Raw genomic sequence first — 23,367 nt, forward strand, 5'->3', positions numbered from 1 at the left:
TGGAGCTATTTCTTTTGCTGAAAACGTTTTTTCCACCTTTGTTACTAGCGAATGAAGTGCCGTAACCGTTGACTTACCAGATTGATAAGCAAACTGGAAGTCAGATAGGGGATGCTCTTTTATGTAAGAAGAATTGATAAAATCCTTCAAAACCTTTTCCATAGTCTTCAACAAAACTGAAGAAAGACTAATTGGCCTGTATGCTTTGGGATGCGTCTTGTCCCGCTTCCCCTTTTTTGGTATAAAGATAACTTTTGCAAGTCTCCATTTTGATGGAACGTAATTCAATCTTAAACTAGCCTTGAACATCTCAATTAGTGGTGGAACCAACACCGCTTCTCCATTTTGAATCAGTGCTGGAAATATTCCATCAACTCCTGCAGATTTAAAAGGCTGAAAAGATCTAATTGCATTTTCCACTCTGGCCTTCGTGAAGATTTCATCAGCTAAATCTGAGGCGGTGTTTATTGTACTAGTTGACTCCGATGAGTTTATACTAGGACATCCTTCACCTTCCAGAGATATAGTATCATTGGAATCCACACTTAGAACCGAACCTGGAAAATGGGTTTCCATCATTAAATCCAATGTTTCACGAGGAGTTTTGGTAAAAGCTCCATCGTCGCGCTTCAGGTTTCCCAATTCATTTGAATGATCTTTTGCAAGCGTTTTCTGTAGTCTTGCAACTACAGGAGTGCTGTTTATGTTTTCACATGTCAGCATCCAAGATTTTCTTTTCGATTTTCGTATTTCGTTGTTGTAATCAGTCAGGGTTTTCCTGTACTGAGTCCAATCTCCCGTTTGTTTCGCTCTATTGAACATTTTACGAGAAAATTTTCTAAGGCGATCCAGTTTAAAGTTCCACCATGGCACGTCTCTAGTAGAAGACGATTGTATGATGGGACAACTTCTGTTAAAGGAATTGATGATACTTTCATTTACCCTTTGAGAAAATGATTCTAACTTTTGGGTTGAATCAATAGTTTCTCCCATTGTAAATGAATGCGTATTCAACAATTCTTAGCGTGGTTCAAAAAATCGTTTTTGCTCCACACCGCTTATTCGATTCCTAACCAGATTATATGCCTTCTCACAAAATTTGAGTTCATTTGGTTGAAAATTGAGACTGCACAAGCCCGTCAAAGTTTGTATGGGAATTACTATGGGAAAACGGTGTTTTTCATTCAATCAACCGTAGCATTTCCCCAAGTGCTCTAGTGGGTTAGTCGACCCTTGGTAATCCTTGGCAACTCTATCAGTTACAACTTTGTCGAAGACCGCATTCCAATCGGACGCCTCATTAATTAGTTACCGATTTTAATCCAGAATCGAAATCTTTACTCATGATGGTTAAACTATTCGGTGGGCATCACTGCATTCTGCAGTGGAACATAGTAGCCATGATTTCAGTGTGCTATTTTTGGCGCCATATGCAGCAATGTTGCCTGCTGGGAAGCTGGAGGATCATAGCTAAAGTTTGCCCAGTTGGATACAAATCGATAACTAATTAATGAGGCGTCCGATTTGAATGCGGTCTTCGGCAAAGTTGTAGCTGATAGAGTAGCCTAGTATTACCAAGGGTCGACTAACCCAATAGGGTACTTGTGGAAATCCTACGGTCGATTGAATGAAAAACATCGTTTTCCCATAGTAATTCCCATACAAACTTTGATGGGCTTGTGCAGTCTCAATTTTCAACCAAATGAGCTCAAATTTTGTGAGAAGGCATATAATCTGGTTAGGAATCGAATAAGCGGTGTGGAGCAAAAACGATTTTTTGAATCACGCTATTCTACATATTGATCCCAGTTTGTCCTCCTGGGATTTCTAAATGCGGTTCTAGAATAATCTCCACCACTCCAATTGAAGATTATGTGTTTATGATCAGATAGAGAAATCTCATCTGACACGTGCCAGTTTGTGATCTTGTCAAAGATTGCAGCATTGCACAGTGTTAGATCCAAGACCTCTTGTCTGATTACATTTGAGAAAGTAGGTTTATCACCATTATTGCAAATGTCTATATTGTTCGAAGACAGATACTCTAATAGTGACTCACCTCGACTGTTAATATCCGTACTACCCCAAACCGTGTGATGTGCATTGGCGTCACAGCCAATGATAAACGATTTGTTGTTTTCTTTACAGAATTGGACAAATGATGCGATCTCAGGAGGAGGTGCCTCAGGAACATCACCAGGAAAGTAAGCTGAAGCCACAGCGATCTCAGTTTTACCCCTAGTGGTTGGTACCTCTACCATGACCGCAACAATGTCCTTTCTGATAAACTCTGTAATAGGATAGCATTTTAACGTTTTGCGTACTAAGACAGCGGTTCTAATGCTTAGTTTGCAAACCCCAGTTATCTGGCTGGTGGGGCATGGGAGCCTAAGCTTCAACTGTTAATGCAATCAGAGGCTACTCAGACTTAGACGAGTTTAAGTTTTTTTTTTATTCCTGTTCGGGTTTGTCACTGCGACCAGTTTTTAGATCTATTGTGACATTACCCGTATCCTTAGTGTAGTGCATGTCGCATTACTCAATTGCCATTGAGGGGCAATAAAGTATCGATTTTGATACAGTTTTTGTTTTGTTGTCATAGAAAACACAACAAGAGTACTGATATTGGCCATGCATCGGAAACCTAGCATCAACCTTGTTTTACTGCTAAATTCTCCCCAGTAGGACCCGGGTTTTAACATTAGCAGCAATATCATTCCAATAATGGAATATGTGTTCAGCAATAAGGATTCTAGTATGTTCCTTGCGTACTAGCACTTTCCAGTCTTCGAAGAGTTAGTACATACATGGATCCCTAACCCAATTTGATTTCCTTTGCATTGAGTTTAGCCTCAGATGGTCAGGTTTTTAACTATATGCAAAGTAAAGTTGGTAAACTTAGTTTTATTCAAAGACTGGAAGTCATCACAACAGCAGTAGCAAGGACTAAAAACTATAACGCCTTTAATTACCAGAACACATATTCCAAAATTGAAAATTAGGACGACACTAGATTTCGGTTTGGTAGATCTATCACCGCAACGCAACCCAAAAAGGCGATCTACCCACGCTACGGGCTGCGTTAACGATCGAGCATCTTTGAAACCCCCTCAACCATTCATCCCTCAGCACGGGTCGCCTGACACCTTGGATTGGGGTTACCTGTTTGGTGGACTTTTACCCCCGGAACAGGTGGTCCGTAGTGCTATTCTAAACCGGCAGCTACACGGAGTTTAGGTTAGTTTGGCTAGAACTGCCATTAACGAAGGAACATGACGAGATAATATAACATTATATGGTTTATCTAATGTAAAACAACACAACATAACAAAAGAGAACCATTCCAAAACCATGATTAAATTTATAACCAGTAGTGAAATTCAATCAAAAACAATATATTTACGGTACATTTTATTGTTTGAAACCATACGTGTACCATACAATGTACGGTATATTAAAGCCCACGTATCAGTATTTCTAACAATTCATTTACAATAAAATGTATGGTTTTGTAAAAAAATATATATTGAGAAAAATATTTTTTTATATTGTTACGATACTTAACAACCCGTATAGTATATTGTAAAAATCTTATTTCAATTCACTGTATGGTGTTTACATTACATCTTATTGTTTTTGTTTTTTTTATTTTTACAGTGGTGTTTATTGTAACAATATGGTTCTAAATAGTATTGTTACAATACAACATTCGGGTTTTCTACTGTATTTTTTATTCGGGAAAGCCCGTTCCGAAATTCGCGAAGGAGAATAGGACAGATCGGTGAAGTACTAGATTTGTAGTAATGAGCTAAATTTTAGTATGGTGAGAAGGTCAATTCTCTGTTTCTGCAATGAAATGGCGCAAAAAGCGTGGGTATTATGATTCCTTGCCTAATTTGATGCTGTTTGAGCAAAACTTTGGGCAACGGTTTAGTAGTTTTCTTCATTTCTTGCAACATAAACAACATAGTTGTCCAAAGTTTTGCTCAAACAGCATCAAATTAGGCAATGAACCATAATAACCACGCCTTTTGCACCATTTCATTGCAGAAGCGGAGAATAGGAAGCAATCAGTGAAGTACTAGATTGAAAGTAGTGAGCTGGATTTTTGTATGGTGAGATGATCAGTTCTCCATTTCTGTAATGAAATGGTACAAACAGCGTGGGTTATATGATTTCTTGACTAATTTGATGCTATTTGAGCAAAAGTTTGGGTAACTGTGTTGTTGTATTATTTATTTCTTGCAACTTCAACAACACAGTTACCCAAAGTTTTGCTCAAACAGCATCAAATTAGGCAAGAAACCGTATAACCCACGCTGTTTGCACCATTTTATCGCAGAAATGGAGAACTGATCATCTCACCATACAAAAATCCAGCTCACTACTTTCAATCTAGTACTTCACTGATTGCGTCCTATTGACCTTCTCACCATACTAAAATTCAGCTCATTACTACAAATCTAGTACTTTATCGATCTGTCCTATAGCAGCATAGTACTTGTATATAATATAAATCATCAGACAACGAACGAAACGACGCGACGATGTGTGGTGGAACGAAGGTCGTAGACATGTTTCCGGCTAGCCTAACGTATTCTCTCTTCACACCAAGATTCGTCCGAAAGATTTATGGCCGATCTGTCGAGATCGACGTTAGCGTGCGTAAATCGGACGATTAACCCAATGGAATCGCGCGCGCCACCAGTCATTACGGATCTAGTACTGCATCTACCGAGCTCACGCTGCGCTACCCTTCTACCAAACATCCCAACGGTTGTCGATGGGTGTGAATCTAGTGTTTCACATGATGTTCGATAGCCTGTGACTAGATCCACACTCATTAACAAACGTTGCCGTGGAGAAAGCATCTGATGGATTCATCATCGTAGTAGCAGACGCGATAGCATCGCAGCGGCGGGCGGGCGTCCGTATAAAACGAGTGTTATTCTAGTACCGCTTGCGCGGCAAAGCAGCAGCGCAGCGCCTTCTTTATTTTTGGTTCGGTTTCTTTTGCTCCTTTGTGTTATTGTTGTTTTGCCTCAAGATCTTCATTTGCATACGCAAGAGGGAACCATCGACTTTCTGCGGAAACACAGACCCATTGTTGTTGCTTTTGCGCTTGTTGTAATTCCGGTGGAACGCGGCTCAATTCAATAGCAGCTTATCAACATATTTACCAACGATTTAAATAATTCCACTTCGTACGGTTTCTTTTCCATTTTGAGTCCTAAAAATTGAGCGTTTGCCATTTTCGCCCTTTTAAAGATTATTTCGAGCGGGCCTCTTCACTTCACATCGGTTTTGTGTTCGAGAGAAACAGAGAGAGAGAGTGCGACGATGGTACTTGAACGATCGGAGTGGAGTTGGAGCAGGTGTTCTGCAGCATCGCTCGCACAATAAGATCGGGACGGCTGTGTGGGACTTTCTGCTTGACCTGACAAGATGACGAATGCCCGGTTTGGCTCGAATCCGACAGGGAGTTTAATACTTACTACCCTACCTGTATGATCAAGGTGGATATGGAGTGCAGTACGTTGCAGAAGAAAAAAAAGAGAAATATACAGTTGCGATACATACGCGATCACCGCATCACCTTCTGCGAGTATAAAACTTGAGAGCCTGTTGTTTAAAAACAGGGCAGGTGTTTTGGAAATTCCAACGTCAGTTGCAACGATGGTTCATGTGAAGTTTCAGCTGAAATGAATCATGCTTTTAGATGCGATCGCTCCTTATTGCTCAATCCGGTAACATTTTCTAAATATTTGCCAGTTATCCAGATAAAATTTCCAGAATTTTTCACGCTAGTATTTGCACACTTAATTTTGAATACCGTGTTCGGTAAATTTTTGACGAAAATAGAACAGCTGAATACAGCTATAACGGATTGTTTACCTTTTGCACCCGTTTTTGACAGTTGATGTACTGAGCCTCAGTGATATCGATTACCGAAGCTACACGCATAAAAAAGCATGGTAAAATCAAAAATATTTCAGGTAAACTCAAATAAATTGTCAATTTGTTCTGGCAACAAAAATAAAACTGTTTGGAGCAAATCGAACGTCACATTTGAAGCAAATTCAATCCATTTTCGAAACAAACATGTATCTTCTGACTGGTTATGTTAGAAACAAATGTAACAATTTTTGTTTTTTTTTTGTGGCAGGTCGGCCCTACGGAAATATTTGTTTTCCAATTAAATTTACAAAATTATTTCCTTCTCTAGGAAAATCCGCGTGGCACTTTCAATGCCAACATCATGTAGATAACATACGCTCCCGAAATCAATGGGATTTCGTGGAAACTTTTGGTGAAACTTGCCTTTTTTGCAAGAGAAAATCTTGTTTGGTGATGCAGCTGGAACTCGAGAGTTTTGTTTATGTTCTCGGCGGCGGAACGGGGGGCTCTTCAACGGGTATTGTAGAAATCAATATGTAATTGAGTTTGTTTTAAAAATTAATATTTTAGTTTTAAATATTTTATCAGTTTACCGAATAAACATGAATATTTTTGTTTCAAACGAACGAAATTTGTCTCCGTGTACCGAAAAAGTTCTGCTGTTCTATTTTCGTCAAAAAAAGTACCGAACAGGCAATTCAGGATTGAGTGTGTAAGACAAATGTTCGAGTTCTATAAAAGCTGACGATTGAAACCATGTTATCAATTATGCATTTTCCGCTCGCGGATTTTTTTTTTATTTTGACTGAATCCTCATAATCGATGAAGATCAATGAAGAATGAAAAGCAATGTAATGTGATGCTACATGTAGAGATGAACTTATTTTCACTTCGAATATCCAATTGCAACACAGAGCGTAGCCAACAGTTTTCTCCCAGATCTTCATTTGCGCATTTGCACATTCGTTCTAACGTTCTAAGAATAGCGTTCGCCCTCGGAAATCGATTCATCATCAATTGAGGCTGATGTCAAAACAATCATCTTCCATTTGTGACCCGGTGCGATATGGCGTTCATGGTGGTTGGTAACATGTTTGAATATATTTGGTATAAATTATCTATGAATAAATGCAATGAAGTTCTGGGATCGGATCTGCATTATCCCAAAGGTATCTTGGAAGATACTATACTATGGATCTTGTGATTGATTATAGGGGCTAATAGTAATTTATTTTTTCAAATTTCTGTAAAGAAATACGATCTAGCCAAACCCTGTGCTTTAGAAAAGTATAAATTTTATATGAATAAACTCCTACGAGAGGGCTACAATGCGGTCGACTTGGTTAGAAATAGAGTCATCAGCCGTGAATAGTGGTTTCGGACAGCAATGAAGAAAACGTGACCGCGAGTCCGAAACAAAGAACCATTCATGTGTCATCTTCGGCGGTTCCGGTTTTTATTAGATCTGCTGCTTTGTACGGCGGCGTTCAGCGGAAAAAAGTGAAGAAAGTGGTGTGCCAAGAAAAAAGACACAGGCAATCCAGTGGATGCTGCGCAGAACGTAACCCTCTTCGAAGAAACTCAATTGTCGTCGGCGTGCATGTATCTGGTGCACGGTTTTCCAGTTGTAATATCGCTTCGTGACTAGATTACATGCTCGTCTATGAAGTTGAGATCCGGCTACGCTACCATACCAAAAAGGATGTGATCAGTGCACTGCGCAGCAAAAGTGATAAAATGATAGTGTTTTGTGTGGAATAGCGTTCAGGATGTGTTGAATAACCTGGAATAACATAATTACAATATCTTCGGCACTTCAACAATGAAGTTGTGCTTTAAAGGTTCTTATCTAAACTATTCGATGCTGGTGTCAACTAGAGTCATTCAATAAGTGATATGAATAAAGTGAGTAAATGCTTTTACTTTGCTAAAATGCATGTGTCAAACCTTTTACTTGAGCATTTACTCAGGTTGGTATAATAAAACTAAAAGTAAGAGCATTTACTTTTCGAACATCGTAATCCATATGAATAAAAGTGGGAAATTTGAGTAAATGCTCATAAAAGCTTGAGTCACCTACGGACCATGCTCAGTTGGAAGGGAACACATTTACATGTTACATAAACGTCGAATTATGATCACAGGGTGTTGCTTGGAGTGCAATTATCACATTTCGGCACCAACATTTCAAAAGGGCGTAACTGCATTTTGAAACAAACCCCTCTTTCACATCTGTGGATCGTATTTCAATGCCGCCATGCAAATCACCGCCAGTATAGGAAAGAAGAGCAATTTCTCTGTCTAGTAATGTTTGTGAATTTCGTGGGAAACTTAAAATATGACCCACAGATGTGAAAGAGTGGTTTGTTTCAAAATGCAGTTACGCCCTTTTGAAATGTTGGTGCCGATTTAGGGAAGTTCTGATGACCCTCCGAGGCCACAATGCGGCACGTTCGGTGTAGTACTAGATTTGTAGTAATGAGCTGAATTTTAGTATGGTGAGAAGGTCAGTTCTCTGTTTCTGCAATGAAATGGTACAAAAAGTGTGGGTATTATGATTCGTTGTCTAATTTGATGCTGTTTGAGCAAAATTTTGGATAACTATGTTGTTTATCTTGAAAGAAATGGAGAAAACAACAACACTGTTGCCCAAAGTTTTGCTCAAACAGCATCAAATTAGGCAAGGAATCATAATACCCACGTTTCTTGCACCATTTCAGTGCAGAAACGAAGAATTGACCTTCTCACCATACTAAAATTCAGCTCATTACTACAAATCTAGTACTTCACCGATCTGTCATATTGTCCATTTCTATGAAAAAGTCCAACCGATATGTATGGCCATTGAAAGTTGTTTTGGGTATAATGCACCTCATAATATGGGTATCAAACTATCCTCCTGGAGGAACCCCACGAGGACTTCCAGCAGGAAATTCGGTAAGAATCCCAGTAGGAACTCTTGCATATCTTTCTGGAAGAATCCCATAAGAAATTCTTTGAGGAATCCCTGGTGCAACTTCTGGAGATATCCCAGGAGGAACTCCTGGAGGAATCCCAGGAGAAACTCCTGGATGAATTTCAGGAGGAGCTCCTAGAGGAATCCCAGGAAGAACTTCTAGGTGGGATTCTAGGAAGTACTTTTGTAGAAATGTAGAAATGTAGAATGAACTCGTACATGAATCCCAGAAGGAGTTTCTGGAGGAATTCCAGATGCAACTGGTATATAAATCCCAGGAGGGACTCTTGAAGCAATCCCAGAATAACCAGCTGCTGGAAGAATCCATTAGGCACAACTCCTGGAGGAGATTTCAGGAACAACTTTTGGATGGATCTGGAGAAATCCCATGAACAACTATAGGAGAAATTCCTGGAACAACTCCTGGCGGAAACCTAGGAAAAATGCTACAATGCCGATTCGTTCGTTGAGCGCTCGTTAGATGGGCTGTCTCGATAGTTGAATGGTTCACTGGTTGAGGCAAAACCCAACTAAAAAGCACTGTCAATGTCAAAATCGATGCCAAAGCGAGTTTGATGTCTTACCACCGACGAACCGACGTGACAGCTAGAACAAATAAACTCAAATTTGTTGTCCGCGACGCCATGATGAAAAATAGCCGAACACTATCGCCACCTCTATAACGGCTCGCGATGATTTGATAGCTCGACACCAAACCCCCGTGTGTTCATATAGGAAACGGTTCGCGTCTGTGCTGATTTGACAGAAGCGATCGCTCGCTTCGGTGGTCGACCGTTAAATTAGTGGGGGACAGTTTTGGATCGCCACTGTCACGTCGGTTCGTCGGTGGTCTTACCCCCGTCGCGTCGCAACTCCTGTATAGAGCACTGCATGAAATTCTCTCCTTCTCTTTCACTCTTACAGAAGTTTTGTAAACAACAAGGCCAAGAAACGTCAAAATCCCATACAAAATCAAAACAATGCAGAGCCCTATACAGAACGTTTGTGTAAGTATGCCAGTGTTTCGTGACGTATTTCTCGTCAGTTGCGTGTGTCTAAAGCATTTGGATCAGATGTCAGTTGCCCCAACGAACGAACACGATTCGCTAATCGGGGCGCAGTCGTGACCCAACCAGCGAATCTGGACTGTATAGGAATCCCTGGTACAGCCATTGGACTGCACTGCTTCCCTGGAGGGTCTCGTTGAATAATTCATAGGAAGTCGTTAAATAAATCTCAGGAGGAATCACTAGCATAGTATCACGGCCACAAATTGTTCCGAATTCTTCCTACTTTCAGTTGAATTTTACTTTGCTTAAGTCAGGTTAGCCTTGAGTAAATACTTATTTATATTCATATACTTTCTGGGATACCCTATATATTTTTAGTTTTTTTTTATCTATCCTGAAAGTCATTATTAAGTCACTGTTTTCGCAGCTGAAAGTCACTATTTGGTCCCTGTTTTGTTCAGGGAGGTCACTAAAATAACTATTTTCAACATCATTCATCACTACCAGCCCTGCAAATAGAAAATTCTATCGCGCGTTTCCACTTCACTAGGGAGCAGAAACCCTTATGCCTGATTTACATTGTTCAACTGAAACGAGCAGTTCCCTTGCTAACTTCTCAAACAGTTCAATCCAATGGAATGATGTGTTTAGACGGAGCAAATGGCTTGAGTGTGCTCTTGAATGCATCTGAGTTGAAGCAAGTGTTTACATTGTTCAATTCGTGCGGTGTGTAAGCAAACTGAATTGAATTCGTCTCATTTGACAGATGACTTGAAGTCAACTTACATGAAACGCGGGTTTAGACGAGGCAAGTGAGATGATTTCGTTTGACTTGAATGAAAAAGTTCAACATGTTCAACTTTCGTTCAAGTCAAGTGACTTGCTCAAGTGAAACAAATGGTGGTGTTTACACGTTCAATTCGCATTCAATTGGGCGTTTTCCATGGACTTGAATCAAGTCACTTGCACCGTCTAAACCAGGCATTAGTCTATTCCACATAGAAATACACTGAACGCGACAAAAATGCTTGAATCGAGTGTAGATAGAAATGCTTGTTCGTAGGGATGATATCTCTGGGCCAAGATTTACCCCGACAAGTGGTACAAATTTCTTATTAAGAAAAACACCATACATACCGCCGCGACACAGCTCACTTAACGTGGAAAGTAAACAATCATCAAGTGAAGGCCTAATATTTACTACAATTTCTTCAGGGTTTCCTCCAAGTGTACCTCTAGGAACTTCTCTATGGATTCCTTCAGGAATTCATTGAGAAAATGTTTAGAATTTTTATTGGAGGATTTCTCCAGGGTTTTTTTTAAATATATCAAGAGATTTTGTTGGGTATTCATTGGTGTTTCTTGGTGCTTCTGCTTTTCTGTTGAAATTCCAGGAGTAATACCTGAATAAGAGACGAATGCCGAGTAAGGTAAAGTCTTTCTAAACAAAACAAAAAAAAAATACCTGAATCCTCCTGGAATTTAACCAGAAAATCCATCTACGGATTCTTACTGTTTTTTTTAGAAATTATTTCAGGAATTCAGTTAGATTTTTTTAAATTTTATTCCTTCTGAAACTTCTCGATTTTTTTTCGGAAATATGTTTAGAAACTTCTTCAATATTCCTAATTCAGAAATTTCAGCAGGGATTTCTTCAAAAGTTATTCCATGGATTCTTTCAGAAGTTGTATTACGAAAAATATAATGAAGCACTACAAATGCATATTAAAATATAGCATATTGTAGTGTAACCTTACAAATGTGTAATAAATCAGGACATCACAATTGGACAAACACAACACAAAACATATATGTTGCCCTGTTACCCTACTGGATAACAATTTCCGATGACAGGATGACGAGGTTTCATTAATGTTGTTGGTCCATCAGTCAATCCTGTAATCGTATTTTCTCTGGCATGTTGCCTTTCGTTCGCAGCATTAATTGCTTTCATAGCTTGAGTTTTGTCTAGGAATTTTTAATCCTAAGGGGCCATCCGATTCGGGTTTCATCACTAGAGTTCTATAACTTGAAGTCTGTGCCAGGGAAAGGTTTACATCTCTAGTACTTAATCACAGCTCGAAATGGCCTAAATGTTGGCAATCGAAATAGGCTTTCGAGCCTCTATTCTGCCAGAGCCCTATAAATGCGCATTAATTCTAGGGAAATATTTACAAGTTAAAATAGCACATTTAACACAAAAATAAAACTTGTAATAGTTGTTCCAGCAGTTTTTTTTAGGGATTGCTCAAGCGGTTCCTTCAGAGATTCCTCAGGTGAAGGGGAATTCGATCAGCTGAGTACACGCCAAGATAGAAGAAAAAGGCATCTACTAAAAACATCAGGAATATATTACAATTCTCGGCGAGGAAGTCATGAGAAATATTGAAGGAACTGTTAGAAAATTTGAGGAAAGATCTAGCGAATGGTCAGTTTGCATGCATCCGCCAAAAATGTTGTCATTGCTAAGGAATCTGTAAAAATATCGCCCCGTATACTCCGCTCATCGTGATCGTCGACAAAGCGAGAGATATTTATAAAATTGAAGTCAGAAAGGGAAGTATAAGATTAAAGTAAATATATGTATAAAACTAAGTATACTGTCATGAGGTATGATTTGGCACTATTATGTGTACTGCCGTAATTCTGCAAAGTGACGTAAGCGACATTCATAGTTTTGGCCCATTTTTTGGTTATTATGCATAAAACTGTTGCTCATCCTCTATGTTTCTTTCCATATATGATAGATTACGACTAGATCTTGCATTCTAATACAACAGGCATACCACAGTGTTATTTTTACACCAGATATTGTATATAATATACCAGAAAATATCGACATTTTGAATGGCGCTTACGTCACTTTGCAGAATTACGGCAGTGTAGCACCATAACAATTTATTGATATGAAGCGCTCCGTGTGTCAAAAGGCTGAAAACCACTGCATTATAAGTCATCTTAATACAAACTACACGTTTTGAACTGATTGGATTTAAAAAAAAAATACCATTTAAAAATGTACATAAAATCGAGGGTCTACTAAATCGAGGTATAGGATGCAAGCACTAGATTTCGCCACTGCTCTAGTCTTCGCCTCCTCCGGCCTAGTAGCGCTTTATTCCGGCCTAGTACGGAGCTGAAACGAAACGTCAAATCAAATGGAGCTTGCTGTGTTAAATTTCTTGACCATTCCGGTCACAAAAAAATAATGCACTGAACGAAAATTACTTGAGCGATTCCGTTTGAAGTGCATACCTCGCATTAAGTGGCGAAGATTAGAGCAGAATTTAAGGGGGCGAAGTCTATGAACGTAATCTCTTATTTACAACATATAATATGTTGAGTCTTTTGAGGTACTAGCCTACATATTTTTTCCAAACCAAAATAACATGTATGTAATAGGGTGACAATGGATATTATCGGCAGGTTTGTTCTCTTCGTCATGGAGGGTTTTTGTCAGCCAAATTGCCTGAAACTTGGCTATATAATTCAGCTTAGTTGGGAAAGATTTGAGACCAACTCTGAGTTCAATAGGTTTCAAAAAACCCCCTTAGACGAAGAGAACAAAACGGCCGAGAATAGGTAATTTCCCCTATTTTACGTTGTTTTATGTTGTCAAGTTTATTCAGAAAACCACTTTTGAAGAAATTTATACAAAAACATAAAAATTGATTGAAAATGGTGTAACAATTAAAGTGAAAGTATCTTTTTATTGCTCTATGATTATACTTTGAGGCGTTTTCGAAAACCTAAAAATTATAAATTCAGTTTCAATTTTCAACAACTTTTGAAAAATAAGCTCCACCCTAATCAGCATTCATAGTGCGCTTTACCAGAAAAAACTTTTGTTGTCGGTTTGTCAGTTTTGTGCCATGGTAAACCTCTGAGCATATTTTTACTAAGAGCTGCCCATAAACCACGTAGAGTGGACTGTTAGGGGGGAGGTGGGTGTCTGACCAAAGTCTATGGCCCGTACATATTTCGAAAATTTTGTATGGACAAAAGTCTACGAGGGGATGTTGGAGGTGGGTCTGAGCTGGGCAAAATGAGTCTACGTTGTTTATGGACAGCGCCCTAGGAGGAATCGGTTTACTATACGCCACCCCAATATCTCTCTTATAAGAAGAGTTGAAGTAAAATGTTTGCATCAGTCGAGAGCGTTTTAGATTTTCTAGCTTTTCAATCAAAAAAACTTGGAAATCACAAACCAACAAAGTGTTTAAATAAAAAAAAAACGTTTCTAGCCATTTCTGTTGTAAACATGCGAGAAATTTATTTTTACAGATTTCAGGGTCCAATAAACCAAACATGATACGAAAATCTGAAAATCTGTTGAGGGCGAACGGGACGGTCGAGGAAATATCCGCCATTGCTCTGTTGTTACTAAGATGTTATCTCAATTTCTATTGCACTGAAGTGGCTGAAAAACAATCAGCATATGCACTGCAAGTGAGCATACACAATGATAAATTTTTAACCCATAATATGGAGTAGATTCTGAGATTCAGAATCTACTCCATATTATGGGTTAAAAATTTATCATTGTGTATGCTCACTTGCAGTGCATATGCTGATTGTTTTTCAGCCACTTCAGTGCAATAGAAATTGAGATAACAATCTTCAAAATCGCGAGGCAAATTGTTAGAGAGAGAGAGAAGATAGGAAAAATATCACCTAAATTCACTCGCGAAATTTATTATTATCGCGATAATAGTGCCGTTTCAAGTGTAAAAGTGCGGTTTTCAAGGTCCCTCAGGCAAAATGCGCTCCTGCAGTTCCACAAATCTAGATGAACATTTGAAAAGGGCCTATCTGCTTTTTGTAAACAAACATGTTTTTGTTTCTGTAGGGCCCATCTGCATCCCACCCACGCACATCAACACACTAAACAGATAGCTTGAAGAACACTCTTTCTGATAAGGGTGTTGATGTGCGTGGGTGGATGCAGATGGGCCATACAGAGACAAAAACATGTTTGTGTACGCAAAGCAGATAGGTCCTTTTCAAATGTTCGTCTAGAAATACCTAATAGCGTAAGACTCGGTTATACATAAGTAACCTCATTTTGTCAGCCCCTTTTCGGAACACATTTTTTACTCTCCTCGAAAACCTAAACAATTTTTCAAACTTTTTATCGCTCTATGTTCTGCCCGTTAGCTGTAGTTTGATGACAAACATGGATGAATTGGTAAAAGTTTGACCGTAAGATAACGAGAGCAAAGAGTTTGTCGCAAAATGGGGCTGACAAAATCGGGCCCGTACTGTATGGGAAAAATGGAAAATAATCTCGTTCTTATACACTATATAGGTTCCATTTTAGTCCCGTATCAACTATGCAAAATTTCAGCTCGATCAGAGCAGTTAAGTGCCAGCCATTTAAAAAATTTCATGCGATACTATGGGCAAAAATTACTTTAAAGAAAAATCGCCAGGGTCCTCTCTTGATCCCTAAAAATAATTCAACGACTTCTTTTGCAAACTTCACGATAAATCAGACCTTTGAAGACCGCAATGCGATGCGACGTTTGCGGAAAAAGTTATTAAGCCTTATCCGATCGGTAAAATTACAAGATTTTATCATTAATTGTTATTCCTTACATGTGCCTGGCCAATCGGATTTCAGTCAATAACCTTTTTCACATGCGTCGGATCGTTTTGCAGTCTGCGAAGAGTTGGTTCCTCGTAAAATTTTCAACAAAAATCGTTTATCATTATACTTTAGGAGTAAGTGGTGATTTTCATTTGAAAATAGTAGTTTACGCAACAAGGTGCAGAATGAAGATTTTTACAGCACGAGTCGTACATTTATCCAACGAGGCTTGCCGAGTTGGATAATTACGACGAGTGCTGTAAAAATCGAGTTCTGCACCGAGTTGCGTACAACGTTTTTTGCAGCTTCATAAATTACCACTTGAGGATAGCTTTTAACAAAACTGTTTCATCAGACAGTGTGCAGACATGCAGTGTTCATAGCCATGGAAATCTGATCATAGCAGGTTATACAGTTCAGTTGTCACCATTTTTCAAATCTGCGTCCAGAGAGAATCAATAAGTTGATCAAAACTGAAAACAGTGCTGTAATGGTTCATTACGCAACGCAAATCAGTGCTGTAATGAACCATTACAGCACTGTTAATTTGGTGTAGGAAAGTAGGCCTTATCCTGGCAGATTTGCGTGAGGTAAAATGGCCTATTACGATGAGAAGTTGCAAAAAGTTATTTTCTTCATTGTAAATCGTTTGAAAACTTGGAAAGGCTGGCGTTAAAATAAAGTTTCCTCGGTAGAGCTGAGATTTTGCATTGTTGATATGAGATCAAAATGGAGCCCAAAAAGTGCACTGGAGTGGTATTTTTTTTCAGTCCCAGGCTAATACATAATGATTTTTTTGTGAGTTCTTCCTTCGGAAGGGAAGTAAAGCGTGGGTCCCGAGATAAACTAGCCTAGGGCTAAAAATCTCGTTAATAAAGAAAAAAAATATTTTTTTTGTACAATTCCACTGAAAATCTAAAGCCAGTTATTTCGTACAATCTCCATTGAATCTGAATTCCCTTTAATTTTATTTTCAAAGCGAAATTAAAACATCTGTACCTGGAGTCTGGAACCCAAATGTCTAACCCATACTTAACCCTGAGCCTGATTTTTTTCAAGCGTTGTGATATTGTTTATTTATTTCTATAGTTTTGATGTCCAAAAACATTACCAATGGCAAAAGATGGTGAAAGATATGTTTCTGGTGTGCCAGAGGACCAACAAAATGCCTTGAGATTACATCATAAAGTCTACGGATGTAATAGTAACTTTTGACATCGTACACAGCTGCGATATGTAATCTGCTATGTCCAGTGGAACTTTCGAAAGCGTAGCATACATTTAAATATCAGTTTCGATGTTCTGGGTCATACACAACATTATTAGGTCTAGAATATAGAATCTACAGTGGCTAGAGTTATGTGTTATGGATAGAGTTACGCATAGCGATCCAATTGAAGAACCGATTTAACTTATAACAACTAATATGCCGTGTCGGTAGCTTAGTTGGTAAAGCACTTGTCTAGCGTATAAGAGTCGTGAGATCAATTCTCACCTGCGATGTATCTATCTGTACCTTTTCTTAATTTAACTAATAATATATCCATCTGTACATACAAGGGGTGGCCAAAATGTTTAGGATAGGCAACTTTTTTTTCTCTCACAAAAAAACTTCAACATGCTGTAACTTTTCATAGAGTGCATCAACAATTCTCAAATTTTGACTGTTTGTCAACCTATTATATGTGCATCATTAGTACAAATTCGAGCTCAATTGGTTAATCTTTCGCGAAGCTAGAATCTTTCTTGTAAAACCCTATTTTTCGGACAACTAATTTTTGAACTGTCAGATTTCGGAAACCAGTGAACCGAATTGAATGAAATTTTGAACGTTTATTAACAACAATTTAGTTGTCTAAAAAATTGAGTTTTACGAGAAAGGTTCTAGCTTCGCAAAAGAATAACCCATTTCCGCCCAGTGATCTATTTATAGATCAGTAACTTTTGCGATAACTACGGAGAAATGAAGCATTTTGGAAGACTGGTGTCTTCAGCGAAGTTGTTGAGAAGATCAAGGACTCTTCGATAGTACGTAATTTAGTACGTATTTGCTCCAGTAGGTGGCACTAGTGATCACGAAACATTGTGCTTTGACAGGTGTTTCGTCAACAGCCATTGCCAATACTGTCGCCCTCGTATCTTGAGTAACAGACTACATAGAAAAAAAAAAGATATTCAGCTAAGTTGATCAGGACATCTAGAGCTATCCGATAGTGAACTAGTTGGTTCCAGGTTTATCCGCTAGGTGGCGCTAGTGAGTCCTAAAAAATTTAAACCTCTGTATCTCGAGAATCCGACTACAGAGAAAAATTTCGTCTTCGGCAAAGTTGATCAGGACATCAATAGCTATCCGATAGTGAACTAGTTGGTTCTAGGTTTGTCCGTTAGATGGCGCTAGTAGGCTCTAAAGTAAATAAACCTCTTTATCTCGAGAATCTGACTACATAGAAGAATTCTGTCTTCGGCAAGGTTGATCAGGACATCAACAGCTATCCGATAGTGAACTAGGTGATTGTAGGTTTGTCCGCTAGGTGGCGTTAGTAAGTCCTAAAAAAAATAAACCTCTGTATCTCGAGAATCCGACTACATAGAAGAATTTTATCTTCGGCAAGGTTGATCAGGACATCAATAGCTATCCGATAGTGAACTAGTTGATTCTAGATTTATCCGTTAGGTGGTGCTAGTGAGTCCTAAAAAAAATTAAACCTCGGTATCTCGAGAATCCGACTACATAGAAAAATTTGGTCTTCGGCAAAGTAGATCAGGACATCAACAGCTATTCGAAAGTGAACTAGTTGATTGTAGGTTTGTCCGCTAGGTGGCGCAAATGGGCTCAAAAAAATCTGAATTATTGTATCTTGAGAATCAGACTACATAGAAGAATTTCAAAATCTCGTCTTCGACGAGGTCGATCTGGACATCAAGAGCTAACCGATACTAAACTAGTTGGTTCTAGATTTATCCGTGAGGTGGCGCTAGTGAGTTCTAAAAAAATTTAAATCTCTGTATCTTGAGAATTCGACTGCATAGAAGAATTTCGTCTTCGGCAAGGTTGATCAGGACATCAATAGCTATTCGATAGTGAACTGGTTGGTTCTAGGTTTGTCCGTTAGATGGCGCTAATGGGCTCTAAAAAAATAAACCTCTTTATCTCGAGAATCTGACTGCATAGAAGAATTCTGTCTTCGGCAAAGTTGATCAGGACATCTACAGCTATCCGATAGTGAACTAGTTGATTGTAGGTTTGTCCGCTAGGTGGCGTGAGTGATTACTAAAAAATTAAACCTCTGTATCTTGAAAATCCGACTACATAGAAGAATTTCGTCTTCGGCAAGGTTGATCAGGAAATCAATAGCTATCCGATAGTGAACTAGTTGGTTCTAGATTTATCCGTTAGGTGGCGCTAGTGAGTCCTAAAAAAATTAAACCTCTGTATCTCGAGAATCCGATTACATAGAAAACCATGAAGGTTTGTAAGTCGCAAGCCAGGATCCATAATTGATCAAAAAGTGGCCATTTCACGGGGGTTCACGGAACATCCGGAGAAGTGACCGATGAATCCAACATCTCTAGAAACATGTTTCTATACTATTGTGGGAAAAATCATGAAGTTTGGAATGTCACAAGCTAGCTTTCGAAGGCGAATCTCAGCTGGTATCTCTCTTAAGCAGTTTATCTCAAGCCATAAATCCGGGATAACGGTAAAAGCCGAAACCTTGACCTTGATTCCATTAACTAGCGGGATATTGTTATCTACTGTCAAAATTTCACGAATTTTGGATGAGAATCGGCTGAGAAATATAATTTTGAAGTTTTGATTGCGATTGCTTTTAATTCAGCTGGTTGGCATTCTCACGTCAAGAGACGCACGCATCGTTTTTCTTGCGATTTAACGTTCAACACAAGCGCCTTCTGTAGGCTTTGTTGCACGAAAACGCACTTGTACAACATCGCTACGAGATGGTTGTAGTCAAACTGAGCAATGGATTTTCGAGAATATCGTTCTAGGTGCTACGTCTGTTTGCCTGTGGATCTGAGGCTCTGAACTCTTAGCTAAAGTGCATTCACACCCAGTCGATTTCCAAGCAACGCGCAACAATAACAGAATAATGACAAAGCACAGATAACGAACGTGTATCTTTTGATCACTGGCGTTGATGTTGGCTAAATCCTTTACACAGATATTTGTAGGAATTTCGTTCAAATATCCACGTCTGTTCTTTGTGGATAACCCAAGTAATATTTTTCAGTCAAATGGACAAGACGAGATTTTTAAAACCATAAAAACCTCTACAAGACTAATTGTTCATCAAAATGTTACTTGGGAAAGATGGTGCACATCGAGCGATGAGATTCTTAAGCATTGTATTGAGATTTCCGCTAGTTAACTTTGAGTTGGTAATCATTGCAACACTGTTGATGAAACATCGTCAAACTGTTTTGATTTACAATAAATGATTATTCACGAGTTGGAAGTATTTACCTAACAATTTTACCTTTCGTTACGTCATTTACAAAAACTAATAGGGATTATGTCAGTTCAGTATCTGTTGGGGCGTGTGATGCGTTCGGAGCTAAGATACCATATTGAGAGCAGCTTATATTTCAAGCAGCTTCAATAACTGCAAATTTATTAAAGAATAATTAATTTCTATATAATTACAGTATAAATCCACTAATTAATACATTGTAGTATCAGCTCACGGACAAGTCACCCAACAACAGCGCACAATTCGTACATGTTCCACCTATCGCGAACTAAAGTGCACTGCCCTTCGCTCTCAAATCCTATAGGCAGCTACGGCGGCGCCCGTCGTTCTTGCTTCAGGGTTGCCAGTTCCACAAAGAGCCTAACGTATAGGAACTATTCGCAACAGTATCTGTACAAGTTGTGACAAACGATAGTTTGTTCGTCTTCTTTGTCGTTTTGCGCTTTTCTTCTATTACACATTATTCACTGCATTGTAACTATTTCACTGATATGTTGTGATACTTTTCTTTAGTTCGCGATTTGCTTCATCTCAAATTAGAAAATTTCAGAAGACAAGTGCTTGAAGGTTTCCTATCTTTTACATTTTACAGGAACAAAGCTCAGTTTACAACCCCCATGGATCCATACCGGATCGAAACGATAAGCTATCTTCCTCTTCGAGCCGCTCTAGAATGTAAGTACATCACCTTATACATCACCTTATACAACAAACACGGATCATTTTCTCATTACCTCGTATTCTCTCCAGCTCAAGCAGCTCTCGGCCATCGAAGCTGGACCACGATGACCCGAACAACTTGTGCGACGTTGTACACGCATTCGGCGACACTCAACTGCTTCAACAGATCAACTGGTCCAGGAGCGATCAAGTTCGCAGCGATCGTGTAACGATAACGATCTCCACGTTCAATGGAGATGATGACTCACTATCGGACGGATCTGAGAACAGCTACGAGAACGTGCATATTTCTACCCGCAGGCGCACCCAGGCTCTTGGCGATCGTCTACTTCAAAGGGCCAAAAGGATTTGCCGCAGAATGGTGACACTAGAACAAACGAGACCACCGCAGAAGACAAAGGAAAGAACAACAGAAGCAGTGACAATGATCGAAAACATTCCAATCCACCACGTGGATTGCCTACATCCCGATACGGTCTATGTTATGGGACGGATCGTGGTATTGAATGATCAGCAGAACGATCGCTTGGCGCTAATAGACCATGACAGCGTGACCGTGCGGCAGAGGCCGCTGGATATGAGTAGAATGGTCCACTGGTCGTTATTTCCGGGTGAAATAGTTGTATTGGAAGGGGTGAACCGGTGCGACAGATTTCAGGTTCATAACATTCATTTCAAGGAAGAACTTGTTTCATCGAGGGCACCGACAAACCTTACGAGCGATCTGAGCTTAGTAATGGCGGCTAGCCCCTACACGGCCAAAGATGATCTCCAGTACGAAAAGCTTTCGGGTTTGCTGGCATATTGTAAAACCAACTGTCCGGACGTACTGATCCTCACAGGGCCCTTTGGTGATATGACAAATCCCTTGTTCAACACGATCATGGAAACCTATGAAGAATTCTTCGAGCGCATGGTCATTGACATCATGAGCTCGGTGTCACCAAACACCGAAGTGTTGATCGTGTCGCATCATGACGATCTCGTGTCCATGTTCGTCTACCCTACGTTACCGTACAGCATTGTTTCAGCGGACTTTCCAAACCTGCGCTTCCTGCCGGATCCCTGTGTGATCACGATAAACGGGCTGGAGATCGGTATCACAACGGCCGACATCATCAACGATCTCTCGGAGGCAGAAGAGAGTAGCGATCCGATGGGCGATAAGATCCAGCGAGCCTTCAACTACATGTTCCATCACAGGACGTTCTATCCGTTGTTTCCTCCGGCGGAAAATCTTGCGCTGGATGTGAATTCACTAGCCACGGTCGGTAATCTTCCGCGGGTGCATGATGATTTGTCCGGGTAATTTGGAATGCTACATTATGGTTGGTTGATTTTTTATCCTTTCTACCATGCCTTGGGGCATAAAGACCATTTTGTTTAATACTAAATGTATCTCTCAAAATATCTTCTCTTGTTACTTTCAGGAGGTGCACCGATGCGTGTGCATTAACCTGGGCCATCTAGTCGATCAAACGACCGGCCAGGGTACATTTGCTCGGGTGGTGATCAAACGACCGGAAGCGGAAACAGAAGAATCACCCAAATATATGGCTTGCCAGGTGGTAAAGTCATGATGTCGTAGGCAATGTTCGGTGTGATGTTCTGATTTAGAATTCTTTCAATTTATTTTGTTTTTGTTTTGATTCTTTATCACTTGTATTTTGCTTGTTTTAACGCGTATGAATTGCGTTATTTTACTGTATACAACTTGAAAAGACTTGTTTGAAACGTGTTAATTCAAGGCTACAACTTTGTAACAGATGGACAACATCTACGAGGACTACAAGAATAATGGATATAATAAATATCTTCGAAGTTAGAATCGACCCTGACAACAGACCTTAAATAACCTATCCAGTATTTCACTTTCGGTAAGTGTTGCTCGGTGTGAGTTCGTTTTTAATTTGACGATAAACTAGTAGAAAGCTGTATAAAGCTTTGGATCCATTGAGGTAAGCTTTGAAGATGTGAGAGGTAGGCAAAACTATAATGTCTCGAGTATATCAAAGTGCCGCAACCTTGTCGATTTGACAGATCTCATGTAAGATTGGAACTTGGATTGAATTTGACGTATTTTTATATGTCAAAACATGTAAACCGTAATTTATAATTCTAGTCATTTCCAATTATATAAAATCATTATCGATCTATAGCCTTTTTATTTTCTTCGAAAGCCTTAAAGCATTTGGGATTATTCCAAAGTGTCAATAAACCAGACCTGATTCTACAAATCTGAGCGTCTGTTCTTCAGGAGGAGCGGCTCACAACAGCGTCTTATCCCCATATTATGAGTGGCTGATCGACGTCCGAGTGCCAGGGAAGAATTCTAAGCTCAACTATGCACCCTGTACCTCCGGATAGTAGGCGCACAGACATAACGACCTTCAAAGCGCTGCTGGTTTGGTAATTTGTCAGTATAACGAATTGTACTGTAGCAGTTGTTTTGTTTAGCGGGGACTCCTATTCGATTTGTTCAAGTTTTCGCATCTTTCGGGAAATCTCCCGGAGTTGGAGTAGAGTGGAGTAACGGCAACCCCAGTGACAAGTGATGGATTTCTGAAAACCGAGTTTGATAGCTGTATGGTGCTTGTTTTGTAGTCGTGTATTAGCTTATGATTTATATTTGGCTAGCTTCCCTTTTATTCAACGTTGACTGCTTTTATTCGATGGTTGCACAACAGAAAGCTGTAGTGTCTACCTAATGGTTGTCTGCATAGGATATCTACCTACATGAAA

General features: G+C 39.4%; 1 protein-coding gene across 1 annotated transcript in view; it reads left to right on the forward strand.

Moving 5' to 3' along the window:
- LOC109425394 (DNA polymerase alpha subunit B-like) overlaps positions 1-22,777 on the forward strand; it is a 139,564-nt gene extending 116,787 nt beyond the window's left edge. Inside the window, 4 exon segments of the mRNA XM_062846414.1 lie at positions 20,537-20,619; positions 20,695-21,912; positions 21,914-21,953; positions 22,056-22,777. Of these exon segments, the coding sequence (XP_062702398.1) occupies positions 20,537-20,619; positions 20,695-21,912; positions 21,914-21,953; positions 22,056-22,205 (1,491 nt within the window). The 3' untranslated portion in view covers positions 22,206-22,777.
- The last annotated feature ends 590 nt before the right edge of the window (positions 22,778-23,367 follow it).

Source organism: Aedes albopictus, chromosome 1 (assembly GCF_035046485.1).
Source record: "Aedes albopictus strain Foshan chromosome 1, AalbF5, whole genome shotgun sequence".
Classification (NCBI taxonomy): domain Eukaryota; kingdom Metazoa; phylum Arthropoda; class Insecta; order Diptera; family Culicidae; genus Aedes; species Aedes albopictus.